General features: G+C 40.8%; 1 protein-coding gene across 2 annotated transcripts in view; it reads left to right on the top strand.

Annotated features, from left to right (window-relative positions):
- Window positions 1-25,070, top strand: part of SIL1 (SIL1 nucleotide exchange factor) — a 230,004-nt gene that overhangs the window by 151,204 nt on the left and 53,730 nt on the right. For both annotated transcript variants that reach the window (XM_073356007.2, XM_073356006.2), the window contains 2 exons: window positions 3,715-3,906; window positions 8,029-8,150. In XM_073356007.2, coding sequence (XP_073212108.1) covers window positions 3,715-3,906; window positions 8,029-8,150 — 314 coding nt within the window. The remainder of the gene's footprint in view (window positions 1-3,714; window positions 3,907-8,028; window positions 8,151-25,070) is intronic.

The following is a 25,070-nucleotide window of genomic DNA, read 5'->3' as shown; positions in this document are numbered from 1 at the left end:
CTCTGAGCCCACCTCCGTGGATGCTGCTTGTGAGTCCCCTAAAATAGCATTGACATGAGCAAGCACTTGAAGAAAAAACAGTTACCTACCATTTTGTAAATGTTGTTCTTCCAGATGTGTTCATATCCATTCCATTTCCTGCCCTTCTACACCTCTGTCAGAGTTGTCAGCCATGGGGAACTGAGAGGGTGCAGGGCCGGCGGCATGGGAATGCCACTCCACCGCATGGGAATGCCACTCCAGGGGGTGCCACAGCCAGCCCTACACATACTGCTAAGGCAGAAATCTCAGACAACTGTGCATGTGGGCGCTCACACACCTAGAACAGAAAGGACATGAGCAACACGGAAAAGGACCTGCGGAAATGGACCTAGGGGTGACAGTGGACGAGAAGCTGGATATGAGTCAGCAGTGTGCCCTTGTTGCCAAGAAGGCCAATGGCATTTTGGGATGTATAAGTAGGGGCATAGCGAGCAGATCGAGGGATGTGATCGTTCCCCTCTATTCGACATTGGTGAGGCCTCATCTGGAGTACTGTGTCCAGTTTTGGGCCCCACACTTCAAGAAGGATGTGGATAAATTGGAGAGAGTCCAGCGAAGGGCAACAAAAATGATTAGGGGACTGGAACACATGAGTTATGAGGAGAGGCTGAGGGAGCTGGGATTGTTTAGCCTGCAGAAGAGAAGAATGAGGGGGGATTTGATAGCTGCTTTCAACTACCTGAAAGGGGGTTCCAAAGAGGATGGCTCTAGACTGTTCTCAATGGTAGCAGATGACAGAACGAGGAGTAATGGTCTCAAGTTGCAGTGGGGGAGGTTTAGATTGGATATTAGGAAAAACTTTTTCACTAAGAGGGTGGTGAAACACTGGAATGCGTTACCTAGGGAGGTGGTAGAATCTCCTTCCTTAGAAGTTTTTAAGGTCAGGCTTGACAAAGCCCTGGCTGGGATGATTTAACTGGGAATTGGTCCTGCTTCGAGCAGGGGGTTGGACTAGATGACCTTCTGGGGTCCCTTCCAACCCTGATATTCTATGATTCTATGATTCTAACACACCTCAAAGAACAATAGTTATGAAAAGGTAGGTAACCATTTTTTGTAGAAAAGTTACTCCAGAGGTAAGAAGCAGGATTGAAAACAAAATGAAGATGATGCAGCTGCCTTTTATATTTTTTTTGCCATGTGGCTTGTACTTCCTTTGTCCCAAACACAAGCTTCACAGTACATGGCACGGAAGCCTTAGACACTCTTAGTTCTCTGTCCACAGGCATACCACACGCTTTGCTGACTCATAAGGTGTCTTCCCTGGTCCTTTCAATGGGTTCATTGTACAGTTGATGACCCTTGATGGGTCATTGAACAGGTTAGGCAGTGCTGATGCCAATCTGCCTGGGAGCGTCACCCAGAAACATCACAAGTTTGGAAATACAGATATACCATACATATCTATAACTTTCCTTCTTATAGTCCAGTAAACCTTGAAATGCCCCTTTTGAGGTGCCTCACCACCAGCAGACTCTTCTTCCCTGTTACTTGTACTCCCCTGTGCTCCCCCTTTTGGGTTCACATCCCTCTTTTCAACCTGTTTTTCCTGTTAACTTCACATGCAAATAGAGGTTCCATTGTGTTGGTTTTACAATGCTTCATTTACTTCAGCAGCAGGGATAGGTGAATAGATATGCTTTTGTCTGGCAGAAGCCCTGTTTGTCTGCCATGTAACAGAATTTTAAACATAATTTCAGGGTATATAGGTACACATTTCCTTATAGAGTGTCAGTACATGCATTTCTTACTTATATTGATGACCAGTGTATCATTGGCTTTCATTTGATAACTTACTGAGCACTTGTTTGATAAGTACTATGAAAGCAGTGTGTTGGGTGTAATGAGTTTGTCAGGCCTGATAGGAGTTGCTCACACAGAGTACTGAACCCTCTGCCATTGAGGGGATCCTAGGGTCACACCATGTCCTTCAAAAACTATTTTAATAGATATGGCAACAACTGGGATAAAAACAACTACATCTAATGGACGTAAAATACTCCATTTTGCATCATTTACTACTGTAAGGACCAAATTCATCCCTGGGGTAATGCCACTGAAGTACAGTTGACTTAACACAAAGGATGAACTTTGCTTTATAACCCTATTGCTCATTCTCCTTTGTTGGGAGAAATGGGGGTAGTGTTTATAGCAATTTAACCAATGCAAACAGTAGCACAAATTGTACAGCTACCATTAGATTGACAGCGATTTAACTTTCATCCCTAAATTGTTCTCTCTGACAGCTTGAGCCCACAGATTTCTTTTGCATGAACCATAAAGTAAGTGTGTGTGTGTGTGTGTGTGTTTAATGCTAGAGTATGTTAGGTTGGAATGAGCAATGAAATCGAAAACCTTTTGGGCTCAGGTCCTCTCACACCATTCTCTTCCGTACAAAGACAAGTACATTTCCATTCTTTGATGTGTCTGTTCATTCTTAAGTGGACCCTGGAATGGTCTTCCTTGTTTTCATAATCTTCCTGACCATGCTTCAACGTATCTCACATTTAGTCTTTTTTCTCTGCTTCCTTTCTGGCTTTCTCTATCTATATATCAGTAGTTTCAACTCTGTCCCTCCACACAGTTTAATCACTGTTAATGGAAGAACTTTCTTCTATGCAGTTCTTGCTACCTGGAACAACTTACCTGAGTCTCTTCACCTCATTAACTTCTCAACTCTTTTCATATCTCAGCTGGAAGTATCTCTCTTCTTTCTTACCTTCCACATGTGACTTATAGTCTCACCCTCTGCTGTTACCGAACTCTCCAAAACTTCATAGGGTATTGTTTGAGAGATATGTTTGAGAGAGGTATGAGAGATATTATATAAAATAGAGTTCTACTGCACTGTCACATCACCAGACTGAGTATTTGACATATTCTTGCCCATTTTAAAAGTGAGTTTAAGGAGTCAGGGCCTTCATCACAGCAGCCTGCCCAAATTCAGTTTAGGGAGCTACCTTGATGTTTGTTAGATACAATAATCTCTATTTCCTATCCTAAACTGTTGTGCAAGATTGCTGGATGCTCTTAAATAGCTGCTGCCTTCCTGAGCGTATGCTAGGTGCCTGCATTTTAGTGGTTGGTAAAGTGATTCTGGAATTTGTCATCTCGGAGCCTTTGGGATGCAAGACACTGTATAAAAATGTGAGAAGATGATGATGATAGTATTGAATGGACTAAATATTGTGACACTTTTAGCCTTATGGCATATCAAGAGTAATGCTTTTTTATTTTGGTTGATCTTGAACGATGTGTAGGAAGGGGATAGAGAGATGATATAGAATGGTAGGTGCAGACAAAGCTGAGGTAATTTCTTCTCTCTTCATATTAGTATCTAAGGGCCAGATTTTAAAGGTATTTAGGCACCTAAAAATGCAGATAGAAACTTAGTGGAATTTTCAAAAGCTCAAATTCCCCCTGGTTTCAGTTGGTGTTAGTGTGATTTTTAAAAGTATGTAGATACCTGAATGCCTATTTGCATCTTTAGGTGTCTAAATACTTAGAAGATCTGTCTCTAAATCTCTAAATCAAAGGCCTCAAACTCACTGAAGGTTAAATTCCACTTCTAAGTTATCTGTAGGCTGGGGTGTACCTTTAGGATGATGTACTCCACTAATCCACTATTTTAACATCTGTATTTCTTTTGGTTTTACTTCTCTCATTTCTAAGACTAATCTGGAAGATGTGAGACAAAGGTTTCGTCCCATAGAAGAGCTGAAGAAGGAGTTTGAAGAACTCAACATGAAGATAGAAACTGATTTTGAAATTATGGTGAAATTAATCAACAAATTCAATAGCTCTACTTCTACTCTGGATGAAAAAGTAGCAGCACTGTACGACCTTGAATATTATGTTCATCAGGTGAGGTAACAAAAAAACATTAACAGTTGTTGTGTAAAATCCAGGGAATATGGTATCATAAATGTGGTTTTATTCTTCTTTTCAGTATCCGATAATACATATTACTTAATTATGGCAATCCAAGGACAATAAGCGATTTCACAGGACAACTGCAGCCTTATTTTATATCTGCATTTCTAATACATTATTATTCTAAATTGATAAAATATAATCACTGTAGAGGCCAAGTTTTCACAATTTGCGGTGTGTTCTCAGCCCTCTGTATGTATCTATCTTTTTGCATGTGGTTGATGAAGATGGGTTTTATTTGCCATTTGTGTGTATATTTGTACTGTTGAAGTTATTAGTCAGTGCCCTGAATGCCTTGCAGGGTACAGGGATGGGTACTTTATAAATATAAATAAAATTATTATTCTTTTATTATTACATGAAAGGCATCTGTTGTCCTGTGTGACTAGGGTGACCAGATGTTCTGGTATTACCCTGATATGTGGGGCTTTGTCTTTTATACAGACAACTATGCCCCTCCACTATGGAAAAAAGAAGTGTCCCAATTTTTTTCATACTTGCTATCTGGTCACCCTATGTGTAACCCTTCATGATTATCTCTCCTCATACGTCTCCATACATTATATCAAGAAAGGGAACCCACGCATGCTCACACACATACAGAAAGTCCATCTTTTAGCTCAGAACGACTTAGAAATGGGATGTAGAACCTCTCAAATATGGGCCCACAGGTGACCAGAATTTGTTAGACCATCAAATAGCTGTCTGATGGTATGTGAAATGAGTTTCAGTTCTCAGTGAACAGTTACCCATGTCCCAAAAATCATTTTCAGCACCTATTTGCTTTCTTGTGTACAATCTCAGTGCAGAGACCAAGGACAGAATGGACCTTGTAGAGAAAAGTACCCTCTTATATCACATGCAGATGTGGTTCTGACACATTTGGTTTGAAGCAGATTGACAGAGGCAATATGGGGAAGCTTGCAATACTGTTCTCAGTGCTGAACCTTCTCTGGGGAGTTCAGTCTCTAAAGATGTTAATCTGGCACCTTTCACTAGCATGAAATGTATTTTAAAAACAGTTTTTGGGAGAAGCAAGGTCTGATGAGAAGCAAAGTCCATCTGCCAAGCTGCAAAAGAAAAATCTTTTCAAAGTATTATTTCCAGAGTTTTTCATCTCCTATTCCCATACTGAATCTTTCTCACAGACATTCACAGAGTGGCAAACCTTGTCACTCTCTTAAGAATGTAATCAGGGGAGGAAGCAGTGGTAAGGGGTCAGGGATTGGATTAGATTAGATTGGGGTTGGGTGGTAGAAGGACTGGATTGGGAGATTTACCCAACTTGATCTTTCACAGAGAATCAGCCCAGAGTCACGGGTCTTCTCCAGCTCTTATTTTGCCAGAATCAGTTGGCCCTGTACTAATCAGGATTCAGCTTAGTGTGTTTGGGTAGCTCTTGAGAGACAGAGAATGTTGTGATGTTTTCTGTAACATGCAAAAAACAAAGCAAGTATAAAGAAAACAAAGCATAACTCATTTATGAACAGAGCCCAGAGTGTTCACACCCCAGCGCTCACAGAGCCTAGGCCCCTTTTTATAGTTTGCAGTCTCATTTTTCTCTCTCAGATTATTTTTTCTTCTTTCCTTGTCTTTCTTCCTTCCCACTTCAGAACTGCAACACCATTTTACGGTGTTAATTTCCTCTCCTCTCTGTCTTATTGACAGTCTTCTTTTCTCTTGTTTCTAATATCTCCTCTATTTTCTCTCTCTCTCAATCTCTCCCAATTTAAAGTTTGCTCCCACTGTGAGTACTGTCATATTTACTTGTCTCCCATACCCCCATCTCCACTGCATGCTTGCTTTATTGGAGTGCTTTTATGAACTTGGGCTTTCTTCTCTGCTGTTTTCAGTGGGCTGGAGCTAAGCATTAGCTATAACAACACTGCATACATTGCTCAGCAATGCATTCCCAGCTCTGCAGGTAGGTTAATGCTTATGTGCTTTAAAAAAGAAAAGAAAAGAAAAAACAAACAATGTGAGGAGTAGCAGTTTTCACAGCAGATGCCAAGGAACAAAATAAGGTTAAAACATTTTTTTAAAAAGTTTGTATATTGTTTTTACAATTTATACTCCAGTCTTGTGACTTGGACACCTTTCACTGGAACTGGAGGTAGAATATGGGACTCGCTCCCAGGTGAGAGTAGAATGATGACTGACCTCACTGTGATCAGTACTAAATGCAAAACTTATGTTTTTTTATTTGGCTTTCCCTCATTAAGCTCTTTATATAGACATATCTGCAAAGTGTAAACTAACCAATTTATTGTTCCTACAGACTGAGAGAGACTTGATATTTCTAGTTTTAAATATTCTTAAATATTACAGTGATTGAGCATAATCAAGGAGATTAGATTAGATTTATATTGCAGTTAAGATCACTCTAGAGGAGGGTTGACACAGAGAAAGGAAAGGAGATACATGAGGTCAGGTTTATAGAAAAATTAGAAGAATGTGATCCAAAGGACTGAGGAAAAAATGGTTGATGCAAACGATAAATAATCTCACAACTGGACTCCAAGGTACCATTGATTCTTGCTGAGGAGCAATAAATTGCCAAATGAAATGTTGGGTACCACCTCATAATGAATTATAGATAATACATGTAAACCTAAGCCCTGATTCAGTAGGATTTAGGCAGTGAAGTCAATGGCAGTGAAGTCAATGAGGTTATATTAAGCACATGGATCAGTGTTTGTATGATTTGGAATCTTGCTTTAGGTATTTGACCCATAATCAATTTTGTTAAAGGAACACTGTCAAGATAAAAAATATTTTACTAATAAAAATTTAGATTATTAAATTTGAAACTAATCTGCTAACTCTGTTGTACTCTATTTGGAGTATTTTGTTACTATTAGCACTTCAGTCAGTTTAGTCAGGGAACCTGGACCGATCAGTTTTACCTTGTCGACCCAACAGTCATTTTTGGTTGTTTTTCAGCGTTTCTGTCTCCATCACCAAACAGGAATGGTGGGAAATCTAAAAACAAAAAGTTCCATGAATATACAAAACAATTTTGAAAATTCCTTGAAGACTGCTCTCTAGTAGATTTTTGAAAAAATCCTTCTTTTAAATTTAGCAGCAGTAAACTTTGCACTAAATAAGCCTGAACTGCTTGAGACTCTCCCTTTAGGTAACACTTGCAGGCACTTTTCTAGTGTTGATTCAGATTTATTTTTCCCTCCTTTTCCCCTGTGGTAGCCCAAAATCTGTTTCAACTCGAAGTGCAGCAGATGAATGTAAGAATATTAGAACATAGGAATTGCCATAGATGATCAGACCACTGGTTCATCTACTCTGGAATCCTGTCTCAGAGTGGTCAGCCCAGTACTGGCTGCTTCAGAGGAAGACACAAGAAACCCTGTAGCAGGCACTTATGGGATAACCTGCATCCAAGGAAAGTTTCTTGCTAGCCTCTATTAATTCGAGGTTGGCTTCTACCATTCAAGTTAACACAGTACCTTGGACTATATTAATGTAGAATGTCAGGAATAGTTTGTCCATCTCTTGCTTTAACCAGAAGCTTAGAATGTGAAGTTAGTGCATTATTGCTGCTGCTGACAGGCTGCTTGACAATTATTTCTAACACTTCAAGCCTGCCAATTACAGCTCACTTTGTGTATATGTATAGCACACAATTCCCTATGTTCCCAATAATGGCCTTCTCGTGTGAGAATAAGTGAGAATTTACTTTGTTTTGACAGTGTCAGGTTCCCTGAGTTAACAACACGTGTCAGGGGAAAGTTTTGATAGCTAATCAAATTATTTGAATTTTCAGTGATGCGTTATATATTTGATAATAGCCACCTGTCTGCGTATATTATTTCTGGAAGTGTGGAATGTGATGCTCACAGGGAGCAGTGTATGATTTATGAGCCATGATTTTTTTCTTCAATTTTAAGAAGCTTTCAAAACAAAATTCCAGATAGATTTGGAAAAGATAAAATTTATTTAGATGTTATGTTCTAAAGTACTCTGCTTGAAAACTTGATGGGAACCCAAGTGATGCATGTTAAGTTTTATATTAGTGTGGAATCTATTCATTCATAGGTGGACAATGCAAAAGACTTTCTTTCCTTGGGTGGACTTCAGCTTGTGATTAATGGAGTAAACAGCACCGAGCCTGTGCTAAAGGAACATGCTGCCTTTGTCCTGGGAGCTGCACTATCTAGGTGAGCAGTGTGTGTGTGCTCACTGGGAACGGGGGTGGGGGAGGATGAATGGGAAAGAATAGCTTTTTAAGAGATCAGATAATCGAGATACTTTTCTTCACCTTTCTGAACAGATGGGTATTTTATCCTATCTGGTACACACGAAAAATTCCCAGGCTAGTGGAAATGTGACACCAGAGAAATTTCCCTTCTCTTCTCCTTCCCTTTGTCTTTTCTTCACTTCTCCAGGGAATAGTTCATTTTTGAATAGTGAGACTGTGACATCAGATATACTTTAGTGTTCTGGGAGAACACAAGTCAAGGTTATGAATCCAGGGGCCTAATTTTGCCATTGAAATGCACATGTGTAATTCCCATATTAAAGCTAAACTGGCATTGGAATTGGTGTCAAGAAACTGAACAGATGACAGGCAGATCTGAAAGGTGTTTATAACACACTGAAAGATGGCTACCACAGAAAGGAATCCATTTTTCCTCATGCTACACTGTGTTCTAATGTTCTTCAAATTGTAGGAATGTTGGCAGCTTGGGTTTGAATGTTGGGTTTTTTTAAAAGCTTTTATAGTGAGTGTGGTGGGGAAGGGATGCATATGAATAATACAGAGAAGTCAAGAAGGCTGAAAGCCAAAAACCTTTTTAACACCCCCCCCAAAAAAAAAACCAAAAAAACCCTGTTTGTTCTTATGCCTTGAAATATGGTCACACTTTTTACATCATCGTGAATTATTTGTCATTTTTTATTATATAAAAGCTAGTATTTCTTTTAGAGGCTTATGTACAGTGAGACAGATCCTAAACTGGTGTGAATTGGCATACTCCATTGACTTCAGTGAAGTTACACTGATTTACACCAGCTTACAATCTGGCTCACAGTTTTCAGACTGAGCTTGAATTTTTGGTCTCAGTGAGCTCTACCAAGTAAGCTAAAAAAAATTTCAAAACTCAAAATGAATTCATGTGATAGACTGGTTTCTTTGTCAGACATTCTCTCAGAACAGAAATGCAATCCCTGAGAGAGCTAAAGCAACACAGTCATGACACAATAAATTAATGATATTGTGATCTGAATGTATATAATTGGCTACTAATGCATGTGTATTTTTTCTCACTAAATTACAAATGCCTGTTGTGGGGAAGAAGTATATCTTTTTCAGATATGGTACTAAAGTACTGTTCTTGCAAACATTTAATTTTTTTTAAAAGAGCTTTCTGACAGATGTCAGAGTAACAGCCGTGTTAGTCTGTATTCGCAAAAAGAAAAGGCGTACTTGTGGCACCTTAGAGACTAACCAATTTATTTGAGCATAAGCTTTCGTGAGCTACATCCGATGAAGTGAGCTTATGCTCAAATAAATTGGTTAGTCTCTAAGGTGCCACAAGTACTCCTTTTCTTTTTCTGACAGATGGTAACCTTCAGTGGTTCAGATGATGTACTGTCTCATTCCTTCGTTCCCATATTTGAGGAGCTTTTTATTCTTTTTACCTGGCTGTGCTTAAACTTTCTTATTAAATAGACATTTACATGCCGACATGTTTAGTTTGTGATATCTGGTTAATTTATTTGCTGAGTGCTTATTTTGTGTTTAAAAAGAAACTTTTTTTTTTCCTTTTTAAACTTTCCTCAACACATTTTTTTTGCATTGTTTTTTTCTAAATCAAGATTATTATTACTATTATTGTTTATTAAGCCTGTGTTGTTGCATGGGTGTGGCAGTTAGGTGAAGATGATCCACGTTCTGTGCAGTCTCCTTCATACAACCGATGAATGTGTTGCGTGCACACACACTTAGCAGTAGAATAAGGGTGGTGATTGGGTGAGTTACCTCTGATATCACAGTGGTCTAGGACTCTTATAATTCATGAAGTCAGAATGGCTGAGAACTTAAAAATTAGGTGGTAAGAGACCCTGAATCCCAGTGATGATTGAACCTGGTGATATTCTAAATGAAAAGAGCTCTCAACCATGCTTGTAGCTGTCCATCACTTCACACTGACTCAATGGACATTCTAGGCTTCTGAGTGACACACAGAGAGAGTGGCAATCCTAGAATCTTCTTCTTTGTTTATTTGTATTGCAGTAGTGCCTAGGAGCCTCATATATGGATCAGGATCTCCTAGACGAACGCAGAACAGAAAGACAGTTTCTGCCCCAAAGAATTTACAGTCTATTTCCTGGTCTACACACAGATTTTATACTAGTATAACTATTTCAGTTATGGAAGTGATATTTTTTTAACCAATTTAGTTTCACCAGTGCAACCCCTGGTGTGGACACAGCTATACTGATATAAAAATCCGTCTGCAGGTGTATCTTAGTCTTCTTCCCATACAGGAATAAGCTATATTGGTATACATACTTTTATACTGGAGTAACTGTGCACACACTTAAGTGTATTGTACTGCTTGTAATGTGTGTGTGTGTGTGTGTGTGGTGTAAATGATAAAACTTTTGTGTGTAGACAAGGCCTCAGTATAATACAAGAAACAATAAGTAGGTACAGACAGACTGGTAGAGGGGAACAAAAGGAAGCCTGAGATAATAGGAAACAGAAGTTCTAGGTTCTACTTCTGGCTGTGCCACAGACTTCCTGTATGACTTTCATCAACTCATTTACTTTTGTTTGAAGGTAGCCAGTTGAAATAGTTTTATTCCATTTTAGATTAATTGAAACCAATTGTGGTTTAGAACACTAAATTGTCTCAAACTCTGCACAAATCTCAAACTGAAGACCTTTCAGCTTTAAAATGAATCAACTTATTTTCTTCAAACTTGGTTTGTCTTTAACTCTGGCCACAGAAAAGTATGTTTTTTCCAAACATATTCAGATTTATTCAGAATGATGTTGCCACTCCCCCCTGAGGTGCAGCAAAACCACAAACTTCCATACCTTTGACCCAGTGATATTTTGCTGTCAGTGAGTTCTCGAAGATCTCTCGTTCAGCTTACTATTATCTTTTACTGGAGACTGTTACTTTTGTATTGTCAAAAGTGTGTGTGTGTGTGAGTGAGAGAGAGAGAGTGCCCTCTAGTGGCTGGGTTACAGTAGCTTTGTGCTACAGGCTTGTGTTTTTGAAGTAGAGGGTCCTGGGTTCTATTCCTCTTGCCACTCATGTTGTTTTTATGTATATGGACAAGGTTTTGTTTTTTTTACAAGTCTAATCCTACTGATGTACTAATCAAGTTGTGTGGTTGAGAGGAGAGAGTGTTGTTGTGGAGGAATGCAAGAGTTCATCTATTGTTTTTTCAATTAAGGCGTTAGTTTTGAGGCTCTGGAAAACTGGGCTTAGCCACCTAGTCCGTGATCACATCAAGTGTTGTTCAGTATGGTCAGATCCCTTTAAATAGTACCATTATTTTAACTACTGCAACTTGCTGTTTTAAAACCTCAACAAAATGTTTTCCGTTCAGGAGTTTGCAGAACTAAAGTTAATTTAAACAATTCTCAAGTGTTGTGATTGCAAATAAAAGTTAAATACACTAACAAAAATAATTGTTAGGCTTGTGCTATCGTACGTTTAGGTATCCATAATTCACTAACAGTATATGCCAATATACAACATTATCTGGATTGTCAGTGATTGCATTAGCATAAAAGCATGTTAACATTTATCCAGTGCTGCTAAAATTTAAATATATATAAGTATAAAATATTAAGATTTAGCATTCTGGAAGCAAGTAAAACTACTGTATGGAAAAAGCTTCTGCATACTTTTGATTGTACACTGGAGTACCATCTGAGTGACAAGAGTGTTAGAACCCGAAGGTAATCAAGATTCACACCACTGGGTCCTAAACATCACAAAAATGTTAATGTTTTATGCAAAGAGGAGCTATAATAAGCTGAGAATATTTCCAATGAGAGAAGAGTCTTCTGATGTCCTGAGACTATTTACAGCCTGTAAAATTCCTCGTTGTGTAAATCAGATACAGGGAAGCCCATGGGCAAATTGCATCTATATGTTTCACGATATCAGATATAAGTACAGCAATAATATTTTTGTGTACTATCTCAGTCTTTAAAAGATTTACATCAGAAAACATTTTTTTCACTTTTGGTAATTTTTAAAATTAAATATTTGTAATAAAGGCATTTTCATAAACAGTGTACAAGGGGAAAATAAACTATTTTCAGTTTACAGTGCATATTTCATCCCAAGGGATCCCAAAGTGCTTTACAAACTTAACAAGCTGATCCACTGCTGAAATGCAGCCACATATGGGATAAAGTACAGCAGATGTTTAACAATGCATAGCGGTTTGACACAGTAGTTTAGGAGAGGAGTGATAATACCAAGCATATTTATATAATGCTTTTCCACCATAAGTCTCAAAGTAAGTGTCATTGTCTCCATTTAACAGACAAGCAAACTGACACAAAGAAGTGACTGGCCCAAGGCCGCACAGCAAGGCATTGAGAGAGCCAGGATTAGAACCCACATTTCCTGACTCCCAGTTCTGTTCTCTGGGACACACTGACTCCATATCCAAAATACCTAGAAACAAATGCACCCATTTATGTTTGGGAAAGCACAACGTGTTCTCGCATCAGAGGGGTAGCCATGTGAGTCTGGATCTGTAAAAGCAGCAGAGAGTTCTGTGGCACCTTATAGACTAATAGACGTATTGGCGCATAAGCTTTCGTGGGTGAATACCCACTTTGTCGGGTGCATGTAGTGGAAATTTCCAGAGGCAGGTATAAATATGCAAGCAAGAATCAGGCTAGGGATAACGAGGTTAGTTCAATCCGGGAGGATGAGGCCCTCTTCCAGCAGTTGAGGTGTGAACACCAAGGGAGGAGAACTGCTTTTGTAGTTGGCTAGCCATTCACAGTTTTTGTTTAATCCTGAGCTGATGGTGTCAAATTTGCAAATGAACTGAAACTCAGCAGTTTCTCTTTGAAGTCTGGTTCTGAAGTTTTTTTGCTGCAGGATGGCTACCTTTAAATCTGCTATTGTGTGTCCAGCGAGGTTGAAGTGTTCTCCTACAGGTTTTTGTATATTGCCATTCCTATTATCTGATTTGTGTCCATTTATCCTTTTACATAGGGACTGTCCAGTTTGGCCGATGTACATAACAGACGGGCATTGCTGGCACATGATGGCGTATATTACCTTGGTGGACGTGCAGGTGAATGAACCGGTGATGGTGTGGCTGATCTGGTTAGGTCCTGTGATGGTGTCACTGGTGTAGATATGTGGGCAGAGTTGGCATCGAGGTTTGTTGCATGGATTGGTTCCTGAGTTAGAGTTACTGTGGTGTGGTGTGTAGTTGCTGGTGAGAATATGCTTCAGGTTGGCAGGTTGTCTGTGGGCGAGGACTGGCCTGCCTCCCAAGACCTGTGAAAGTGAGGGATTATTGTCCAGGGTGGGTTGTAGATCACTGATGATGCGTTGGAGAGGTTTTAGCTGAGGACTGTATGTGATGGCCAGTGGAGTTCTGTTGGTTTCTTTCTTGGGCTTGTCTTGCAGCAGGAGGCTTCTGGGTACACGTCTGGCTCTGTTGATCTGTTTCCTTATTTCCTCCTGGGGGTATCGTAGTTTTGAGAATGCTTGGTGAAGATCTTGTTAGTCTCTGTCTGAGGGGTTGGAGAAAATGCGGTTGTACCTCAGCGCTTGGCTGTAGACAGTGGATCGTGTGGTGTGTCCAGGATGGAAGCTGGAGGCATGAAGTGCTCTCGGTGTGTTTTGCCCAGTAGGCCTTCTCCCCACATCCAACATTTTTTTTTGCCTATTTCCTCTCTGCCAGCTTTGTGAGAATCTCTCCCTCTCCTGAGGTATTCCTCATTCCAGTATTTTTCTGGGATGTTTTCCTCCTTCCTCTTCTCCGTGTGCCTTCGTTCCTTCCTTGCACCTTCTCCTGAAGGTAGCTGAAGCAATGAGAACTAGGAGGTGTATGGGGTATCAGTTAATTAGGCTGCTTTCTCCTGTTTCTTCCTGCATTGAGAAATAGCTGAGGAATCATCAGGAGGAGCAATGAAGGCAGCCAGGGGAATAGCAGGGGTTTAACAAAGATGGTTTGTCTCAAGCAGTTGTTTCGCTTCCTGTTTGTTTTTCTTACAACGCCCCTATTAAACTAAATGAACATTCATACAGTAAACGTCCCACTAACCAAATCAACATCCAGTATTCATAAATTACAGAGCAGCCTGACATCACTTTCATCACAGAAGGTTTTAGACCCTTCAGTGCTACTGTGGTGGGGGGGAGTGACATGCATATTTACTTTCCTAAAAAATACAACGCAGAAGAATAAAATCCTTTTTCTCAAAGTCTAATGAATCTGTCTGCTGTGTGTAGATATTTATTCTGTGCTCAGTGCCCATCACCATGATATCTGAGCACCTTATCTCTAGAACCTAGATCTTTATGCCTTCCTTTCTCGCAAAAGGTGGGTCTGTTACCAATGTCCATCAGTCATTCAGTGATGTCAGTTCTCCATTGTATGATTTTCCTGTTATATCCAATCGCAGTCTTTGTTGGGGTAAAGAAGTAAATAGCGCTTGCATCTGAAAAGTTCACTTGTCAAGGGGGAAAAGTTTCTACTAGATTTCAATCATTTGAAATAAAGTCAAATTTTGCACTGAAACCAGTTGACAGTTGCTTCTGTTAAATAACATTAAGGGTCTGGCATAAAGCAGTAAAACCCAGTAAAATTAAAACCAGTGCATCCTTAACTCATAAGGACATAAGAATTTCTGGACAGGAAAATAAATCTACTCAACCTAGCAAGCCGTGTCACTATACATTTATTTCAAATCCATATTCATGTTTGTCCCTGCTTCCTCCAGCTTCACTCTATGTATTGCAACTGCTCGCTATCTCTTTATTAATTTTCAGTATTTGCTTCAGTGGTCTTGTTTGACAATTTATTTCTATGTGTACCACCTTTCAGATGAATTAATTCTAGCTGGATTCCCTGTTTGCTCGTACTTTCTTGGTTTTTAGATTGTGTTTCCTGTTTTTGTTTAAACTCCTTACTAGTGTGGAATTATCAGGCTCACTGCACTTTAATTTCAAATTAATTTTATTGGGTCACCTTAAAGTTTTCTGTAATGAAAATGAACTCAGTCTGCTTAGCCTTTCCCCAAATAACCTTAAAGGAAAAACTGCAGTGTACTATAAAACCTGGTTTAATCAGTAGGACAGAGAGAATTCAGAATATTAGAAATGTCTAGAAATCAAAGTTTTGACTTTTTGGCTGTGTTTTAAAGGTAATTTCTGTATTTCATAAATGCCTTTTATTAATTTTTATTAATTTAAAACTAGATGAGCCAATTACTTTTTAATGAAGATGATACTTGGCACTCCTGTACTATCTTTTAATTAAGGATCTCAAAGTACTTTGCCACTACCAATGAATGTAACTTGTAGGGAGTGGGGACGGAAGATGCTATTTTGTAGCTGGAAAAATGAGCCCAGATTAAGTGACTTGCCCAAGGCCATTAACTGATGGGATGGAACCCAGACCTCCTGTCCCTCCACCGGGTGCTTTCACCCTTGGATCATGTTTCCACAACCAAATTTAGAATAGATCTAATTTACCTTATAGGATATTCAGCCTTGTTGATTTCCTGTGGCTTTTAATAGGACCTGAATTCTCTCAATCTTAATGAGTCTGAATATCCCACTGGGGAAAATAGTGAATTGGCTGGATATTCCCCTCGACATTCTCTAGCAGAGTGAGCAGAAGCCATCTGAAATTTTTATAGAAGACAGAAGGTTGGGGGGGATAGAGTCTTTGCATCCAGCTCACCCACTCCTTCCAAGCATGCTCCCCTACAACCAGCAGAATTACCACCAGCAAATCCTGAGAAAGAATATGTTCTGTGCCATTCCCTCTGTGTGGGTGAGGTGTGGCTAATGGGATCATAGCTCCTTAGGAGGCTGTGCTTTCATAGAGGGGGAGGTAACACGGAACACAAAGTCAGAGGAAGAAGACCGCCTCTCTCTAGGCTCAAAACCTCCTTTTTGTCCAGATCTTCAGGGCTTGTAGGTTGTACCCACTGCATTCATAACCCACCAATCCTTGAGGAAGGCACTCCTCTGGGAACTGTGCAGTAGTGTTTCCTATACCTTTCTCCCCTTCCTGTGATAAAACTTGTATGATACAGTCCTACCATGGATCACCAAAAAATGCAGGATTTAGTGGGAGAGCCATGAGACCCAGCCACTGAAGTACTGCTGTGGTGAATGGAAAACTCATTATTTATTCCCTCTTTTCTTTAGTATATGTGTAGTGTGTGCAGTGCTCTAGGGTATTCTAATTACTGCTGTTTCCCTTTAAAATATGTATTCAGTCTGGTTACTTTAAGTTATAATTATCTTCATGAAGAGTAAGAGCCTGAATCATAGTCTAGCAAAGGTGTAAACAGTGTTTATATAACAACAACGTGGATTCCATTGTCTCCTCTCCCTGTATTTATTCCTCGCTCATATATATTTTTTTCTCTTTTTACTACAGCCTCTACACTCAGCTGAGGGCTTCAAAGACTTTTCTCCATAACACCTACATTATTTTCCTAACCTGCCGTGACTCTTTAGTTTCACTTGTTCTCTGTATTTTTCAAACTAGTAGGTATAAAATGTTCCACAAATAAGAGGCAAGCAGGCTACCCTTTAAACACGTTGCATGGAATGCTGGAGGGGCTATCATTATTATACTTTAGTGATTAGGTTTAAAAAGTTAACTAAATAGACAAAGAAGATCATAGTGGGGGAAAGAGGCGGAACAATGAAAACACAGAATGCATGACATCTCCTAAATTATGCACCAGTTCTGATTAGAGTTTGTCATGGACAAAGCTGGTCTAGAGAAGATTGCAGTCAGTTACCTCAACGTGTACAGGATCCAGATGACAGTTCCCTCTGCATATGTTCCCCTTCCAACCTCCAATTTCTGCTTTTATGAATTTAATGGTTGGACAAACTATGTGCAGTGAGTTTTGGAAGTTATATTGATCCAGCTTTTTCAGTATAAACTTGAATGCCACAATCAGATTTTGTCAGTGAGGTATTTAGCTCTGACCTTGCTATATGTGGGGTTCCAAGTTTTTAGAGCTGAGGATTTGGTCATGAGTTGCCTGTCCATCCAGCTGCCAGGAGTTAAGGGGTGGGGCTCTGACAGAGAATTGTCTCCTCCCCTCTTGGTGCTCTGCTGCAGTGGGAGATAGGGCTGGCCTATTAGATTCAGAGCTAGCCTGGGATGAGGGTTCCCCAAAAAATCATGATCCTAAACAGCTGCTTGTTTTGGTTGTGTCTAAGGCTGGTTCCTGCCTATATTGATGAGAAGAAAGGAAGAGATAAGAAATGTCAAGCGCAGTGATCAGAGTCCACTTCCAGAGGCTAGCAGTGTCCCAATTCACTTGCCCTCTATCGATATGATTTTGAATTGGGGATTGTGATGATTTGGGGACTCTATCTGTATACAACTTATGAATTTTGTCTCTTTACCTCCATCTTGGGCTGAAATTCCAAGGGGTAGCAGTACAGCAGGGTTGTTAAAATGTGATGGTCCTCTATTCAGATGGAAGCAGCCGTGGACAAAGGGTTGGCTACCATCCAAAAGAACCAGTCTGCCCAGGTGGGTGGGTAACTAAGCAGTGGGTCAGCTGGTGGGGGACTGTGATCGTCTGACAAGGCTGATGGTGTGTTTGTGGGGGATGTTACCTCACAAAAGGGACTAGTGGTTATAAAAAAAGGGTATTTTACTGACCATTGTGGGGGGAGAGAGCTCAAAAGGAAGGTAGCTGCAGGACAGAGGGAGACTCTGATTCAGAGGAGAAGTCTGCTTCACGTGGGGACCCTGGTCAGCCTAGTGGACTCTGACCAAATCCCAAAGAATGCCCAAGAGCAGTGGGGGCACTGAGGGAGGGGTGGGTGTTTTATTGTTTTGTGTAGATCTGTATATTTCTTGGGCTGTCTAAAGTAATGAGTGATTGGTTTGGGAACCATTTACAAAGTGTGTGTGTGTTATGTACCTGGGGAGGTAAACAGTAAAACTGAGTGCCTACAAGAGTGGAGCTATGGGAAAGAGTGTGCTTAAGCAGCCAGGGGGTCATTGAGACCTCCTGAGCGTTTTGTATTCTGTGGGATCTGTTGTGATGGGTCTTGCCAGAGAAGAGAGAATTGTTGTTCTCACAGCCATTCCCCATTAGCCCATCCCTAAGGAGTTCAGAGCCTATGCCATTCTTGGGATACAAATTGTGATCACTTTTTATGCTATATACTGCTTTTGCTAAAAAGAAAGTGATTATCAGAGACACTAGGAACTGCCTTGCATTTTTTGAAGGGGGCAACTTGCTTTACGGACAGCAAGACGAGTGACTCAGAATTTTGAGCTACCGGAGTCCGTGCTGGCCATACACTAGGAGTACAGGCCCAGGGAAGTGAAGTGCTAAGGCGCACATCTCTAGAGAACATCTATAAGTAACTAATTCTCTCTCACACACATTAGATCACAGTAATCTCCTCATTTCTGGGAAATCTTATCATATCCACTTCCCATAAGTGTCTCAGCCCCTTGACACCTGACTACATGAGATCTGAATACGTTTTAAAACTAATTTGGTTCACTAGGTTCTCCATGCCATATGTCATTCTTATTAAATACAGCAGAAAAGAAGTTTCCTGGGTACTGCAGTCCGTTTCATAAGCAGCCATCAAAGGATTCTGTCTTCACATCTAAGCCCTCAGCCTTCGATCAGAAGTGTCTAGCTGTCCCTCCAGTGCATTTAATTTTTCACAGATTCTCTCTGTTTTAGTATCTAATGAATTTAACATTGAGTACATTTGTATAATCTTTTGCAGCAGTCCTTTCCAGAGTCTCCTTTACTGAGTGTCCTGAAAATAAAGGGGCAGGGATGGATAAGGGACTCCAACAGCAGTCAGATAGTGTTGGCTGGGCCATAGGAATATGTGGCTTGAAAAAAATCCTATTTACCAATGCTTATATATTTTTTCACTATTCTTTACAGTTGTTTCTGCCTCTACATATAGTCCTTCTGGTACATTTCAGTTAGAGGTGAAATTTAACCCGAATTCTGAATGTCCTGACTTCAATCAATCTGAAATGGTCCTTCAGTATTATTTAAAGTGTGGGTGTATGTGGGTCGGCCCTGGAGACTACTTGCAGAACAGCTACAACGCCGGCTTGCCCCCCTCCATGCTTGTCAACATGTCTGTGGCCCTGAGCCCTGTTCTGGAGTGACTTCCTCAAGGAGTGACTCTCCATGGCCCATCCAGGTCTTGGCCTCCCCTGCTGAGACCAAAAAATTTGCATTTGAGAGGCAGTTATAGTGGTGGTTTTGTTTTGGTATGCTCACTGGGATCATGAACTCATTTTACCTATTTCAGAGTAACAGCCGTGTTAGTCTGTATTCGCAAAAAGAAAAGGAGGACTTGTGGCACCTTAGAGACTAACCAATTTATTAGAGCATAAGCTTTCGTGAGCTACAGCTCACTTCCTCAGATGCATATCAGGCCACTAAAGAGCCGTCACATCAACATAGGAATTGCCTTATCAAATAATGCAAGCGGTCCCAGGTAGTCCAGTATCTTGTCTGACTAGATGCTGCAGAAGAAGGTATAAGAACCCCTGTAATGGTAAATTATACAGTAAAATGCCAATGGGGTAAATTTCTTCCCCAAACAGATAGTGACTAGTGTAACAGAGCATATTTTAAACACCATTTCCAAATTCTAGTCCAGGCCCAGTGTAAACAGGGTGTCTGAACAAGCAGGAACCTGTATTGTCAGCTTATGTACAAGTCTAAGATTTCTAACCTCCCTTTGTTGTGTTTCTCACCTTGCTTCAGAAAAAGATTGCATTATCATCAATATGGTTTTAGAGTGTTTGTGAGTGTGAGCTGTAGCAAGCTGAAATTCATTTGTGTGCCTGTTTCATAGTCTTGAGAATTTTGAATTAATATGGTGCTGCTTTGTTTATTTAATACTACCTTTATCCAGATTGGAAACTATAATGGCTCTGAAATTTTTCCTTCAAGAAATGCATTTTCTTCTTGAGTGATTCATACTGAAATCGGTCTTAATTTCAGTTCAACTAGTGTGTAAAAACACAGTGAGCAATTATTAATCCCCGAAGGAATAAAGACAGATGGAGCCCAAAATAGAATTGGCTTTATGATTAATTGAATCCTTCAAGAGTCAAACTGAGTCAAAGCTTGATCCCATTCAGTCAGTGTCGTGAAAGAGATTATTGTAACCTGAATCTCCGCAAGGTAGAAGTTGAAAACATAAATGTAAAAAATACAGATGTCGTTTAATAGAATTGGTCCAATTTACTGTGTCATCATCTTCCAGCTTTTAAAATGGAATTGGAAGAAACAAAGTAACATGAAGTGTTGTTTCATATTATTTAGCACAGAACCTTGAGGGCATACATGTGAAAGGTGTTACACAAAGCAGTAAATAAGGATAGTAGTACAGTGTGCAGATGCAGGTTGATGTGAAGAAAATCAGGAGGCATATCTGTGTCCATTGCACATAAAGGTAGGCTTTGTTAATGAGCTGCTTGATTTTAATTTGAAGCTCATCAGGTGTATAGATTTGCAGACCTAAAATTAATACAAAGGTCTAGAGCAGAGCGTGGAGAATAAGTGGCTTTTGAGGGGACATTTATGAGAACCCAGAACCCAAAATAGAGGAGGGAGAGATGAATGTGTGGCTAAGGCATGGGACTGGGAGTCAGCAAATCTGGGTTTTGTTCCTGACTCAGCCACACATTACATGTGATCTTGGAAAAGTCTCTTCATTTTCTGCGCTTTAATTTACCATCTGTAGAATGAGGATTATTATCCTTCTGTACTGCATAGAAGATGACTACATTCAGAAATGCTTGCCAAGTGCTTTGAGATCCTCTGGTGGAAGGCAATAGTGATATGCAAAGTAGTAGTATTTATTGATTGTGTTAATCTTGTCTTGGGCATTTCCTGATTATTATTTTTTTGAGTCCATAATGACACACCTTTAATAATCTCCCATCATAGGTTTTTCCTTGGTTTATTAAAATGAAGTATATGCGATGCAAGATGTTAAATGTGATACTGCGGCATGGACTGGGGTCAGGTCTGTATCCCCAGGCACTGAGAACAGAGCTGTAAAGGTGGTTCCCTCCACCCAGAGGAGGGATATGGCTGATAGACCAGCCAACCCACCCTGCACAGAGATGGTGGGGTGAAGCTGCCATAGGGAATCCCTGATACATCTGCTGAGGATCCACTGCTGCCCTCTGAGTAGGGGCAGAGGAAGCTGGAATGAGATTTTCCCATACAGCAATAGGCTCTGAAATGTGGTCACAGTGGCAATGCAGTAGCAGCTTTCTGAATTTAAGAGCTTGGTTAGAACCTTGCTCACTTGCACAAGTGACAAGGAGAGCCACTGTGAATGGTCAGTTTTTGCAGATTAGCAAGTAGTCAAACAAACATGCTGAACATCAAGGCTAGTGCCTTGCAAAATGCACATTGTTCATTTCTTCTGACAAATGCAATTTGGTTTCCATTATTCATAATACCCCTTAGCGTAGCGGCAAATGTGCCGTAGTGAATATTGTAAAAGTAAGGAAGTCTTCATAATGTGAGAGCACTCTGCAGGATTCTGCCATGAAATTTTTGCTGAGAAATGGTATGAGGTTACTGTGGGTTTTCTTTTTTCCCCTCTGGGAATTATCAGGTTTGTGGATTAGTAGACTGTGGATTAGCGAAGCAGGAGTTAGTGAGGTTCTATTCATTTTTAAGTTATAGACTAATGAACTAACACATTTAAAAATAAAAAAAAAACTAGGTCAGCAGTTTTCAAACTCCATTGCACTGCAACCCCCTTCTGACAACAAAAATTACTACTCGAGACCAGGAGGGGGGACTGAATCCTGAGCTCACCTGAGCCCTGCTGCCCCAGGTCGGGGGGACAAAGCCCGAGCCCTGCCAGCGCAGGAGCAAAGCCTGAGCCCCACCATGCAGGGCTGAAGCCGTCCTGGGCCCGGGTGGTGGGGCTTGGGCTTTGGCCCCAGCAAATCCCTGACAACCCCATTAAAATGTGGTCATGACCCACTTTGGGGTCCCAACCCACAGTTTGGAGAACTGCTGATCTAAGTAGTTTAACTAGAACCAGTTAAATCTTTTTTTGTCTATATTCTGGTAACTCTGAAAGGGCTGAATCAAGATTTCTTTCGGTTTATTTATTATAAAATTGTTCAGAATTTAATGTATTGCTGTCATGAAAATATGGTGTAATTATCTTGGCCATGTACATTCTCTTAGGGTTGGTTGGTATGCACCACACTCATTCTGGTCACAGAAGTAGCATTGGGCTGTGCTGTGAAGCTAGCACAATGCATTTGCTTATGAAACACAGCATGCTACTGGGGGTGAACTGGTATAATTGGCAGGGGAGTGAGAGACAGCAATGGGTGAACAGGGAGAGTGAAGGACCGAGAAATTGGCATTTTACCAAGCCTGGAGTCTGGGTAATTACTGTCATACTCTATAGATGGAGCTGGGATTTTTATCCATTTAAATTTTTAAATATTTTTAATGCTTTTAGGGCAACTTAAAGTGCAGTCCTGCTCTGCAGAGTGACTCTAAAAGCGCTACTGTTGCACTGCAAGTTTGTCTGCCTCCAGATCAAATGAGTTTAGCTTAAAAATAAAACACCTTTTTTTTTTTTAATTGTTGGCAGCCCTGAAAAAATTCTAGTAGGGCTCTGAGAGTCAAACTGGGCTTATTCCATTTTATGCATCAGCACCAACAATGAAGACACTATACTATAGGCCAGCTAGTGCCTCAGTGGCTCCTGTGCAGCCTGGTGACCATTAGTGAGTTTGCTGAGCTGTAACAGATTGGAATTTAGTGAACAATTTTGGGATGATTCACATCTGTACTTTGGGGCTATGCAGGTATAGTTATGGTGGTATAGTCTATGCTATAAGCTGTAGTGTAGACGCTTGCTACAGAGACAGAAAGGGTTTTTCAGTCACTGCAGTAAATCCACGCTTTCAAGAGTTGGTGATTAGGTCAACAAAAGAATTCTGCCATTGACTTAGTGGTATCTACACCAGGTTTTAGGTCATCTTAACCGTGTCTCTTGGGATGTGAATTTTTCATACTCTTGAGCAGAATAGTTATATCACTCTAAGTTTTAGGTCTCCATAATGTAAACATATCCACAGACTCCAGTTCCCTCTCTCTGAGCTGGGTTGGCTCAGCAGGGTTAATAATAATAAAAAGCAGAAAAGCTTATTTATGATACTAAATATCTGACTAAATACACTTTGGGAGCAGATCTGCTGTGAAAGTGGCCAAAAATGAAAGACACCATAATAGAGGCTCAACTTAAACATAAAACCCAAATTAAAAAACATAAGCGAACCAAAAAAGTGCCACCTTGGTTAAACAAGAAAGTAAAAGAAGCAGTGAGAGGCAAAAAGGCATTCTTTAAAAAGTGGAAGTTAAATCCTAGTGAGGAAAATAGAAAGGAGCATAAACTGTGGCAGGTGAAATGTAAAAATATAATTAGGAAGGCCAAAAAAGAATTTGAAAAACAGCTAGCCAAAACCTCAAAAATAGCAAAAAAATCTGTAAGTACATCAGAAGCCAGAAGGCTGCTAAACAACCAGTGGGGCCACTGGATGATCGAGATGCTAAAGGAGCACTCAAGGACGATAAGGCCATTGTGGAGAAACTAAATGAATTCTTTGCATCGATCTTCCTGGCTGAGGATGTGAGGGAGATTCCCAGACCCGAGCCATTCTTTTTAGGTGACAAATTTGAGGAACTGTCCCAGATTGAAGTATCATTAGAGGAGGTTGTGGAACACATTGATAAATTAAACAGTAATAAGTCACCAGGACCAGATGGTATTTACCCAAGAGTTCTGAGGGAACTCAAATGTTAAATTGCAGAACTAAGAACTGTGGTTTGTAACCTATCATTTAAATCAGCTTCTGTACCAGACGACTGGAGGATAGCCAATGTGATGCAAATTTTTAAAAAGGGCTCCAGAGGTGATATGGGCAATTACAGGCTCATGGGCCTGACTTTAGTACCAGGCAAACTGGTTAAAGCTATAGTAAAGAGCAGAATTTATCAGACACATAGACGAACATAATTTGTTGGGGAGCAGTCACTATCTAAGTTCCCTCTAAACTGCACGGCCACGTGGCCACACAGGCGCGTAGCCACAGGAGCCTGGAGAGAAGAGAGGTAGGGGGTGGGTGGGGAGACGAGCAAGTTGGAGTGTGCAGGGCTGCTGTGAGCTTCCTCCCCGGCTCTGGAGCTGCTGCCAGCAGGGAGTGGTGCCTCTCCCCCGGAGCTGCTGCTGGCGGGGAGAGGGCTGGGGGGAGTCGTCTGGCCCCAGCCCCAGGGCAGCCCCACCCCAAACTCCTCATCCCTGCCCCACCCTGGAGCCCGCACCCCCAGCTGGAGCCCTCACCTCCCCACACCCCAATGCTCTGCCCTAGCGCTGAGCCCCCTCCCACACCCTGAACCCCTCATCCCCGGCCCCAACCTTCTGCCCCAGCCCTGAGCCCCCTCCCACACGCCAGACCCCTCATCCCAGCCCACTCCAGAGCCTGCATCCCCAGCCAGAGCCCTCACCCCCCTGTACCCAAACGCTCTGTCCCAGCCCTGAGCCTCCTCCTGAACTATGAACCCCCGGGTCCCAGCCCCGCCACACATCACCTCCATATTGGTGCACATAACAAAATTCATTCCACACAGCTAAATAGAAAATTAGAGGGAACATTGATCAACATGGTTTTTGTAAAGGGAAATGATGCCTCACCAATCTACTACCATTCTTTGAGGGGGTCAACAAGCATGTGGACAAGGGGGATCCAATGGATATAGTGTACTCAGATTATTAGAAAGCCTTTGACAGGGTCCCTCACCAAAGACTCTTAAGCAAAGT

This window comes from Lepidochelys kempii, chromosome 8 (assembly GCF_965140285.1).
Source record: "Lepidochelys kempii isolate rLepKem1 chromosome 8, rLepKem1.hap1, whole genome shotgun sequence".
NCBI lineage: Eukaryota > Metazoa > Chordata > Testudines > Cheloniidae > Lepidochelys > Lepidochelys kempii.
This window is presented reverse-complemented; position numbering and strand designations above follow the sequence as displayed.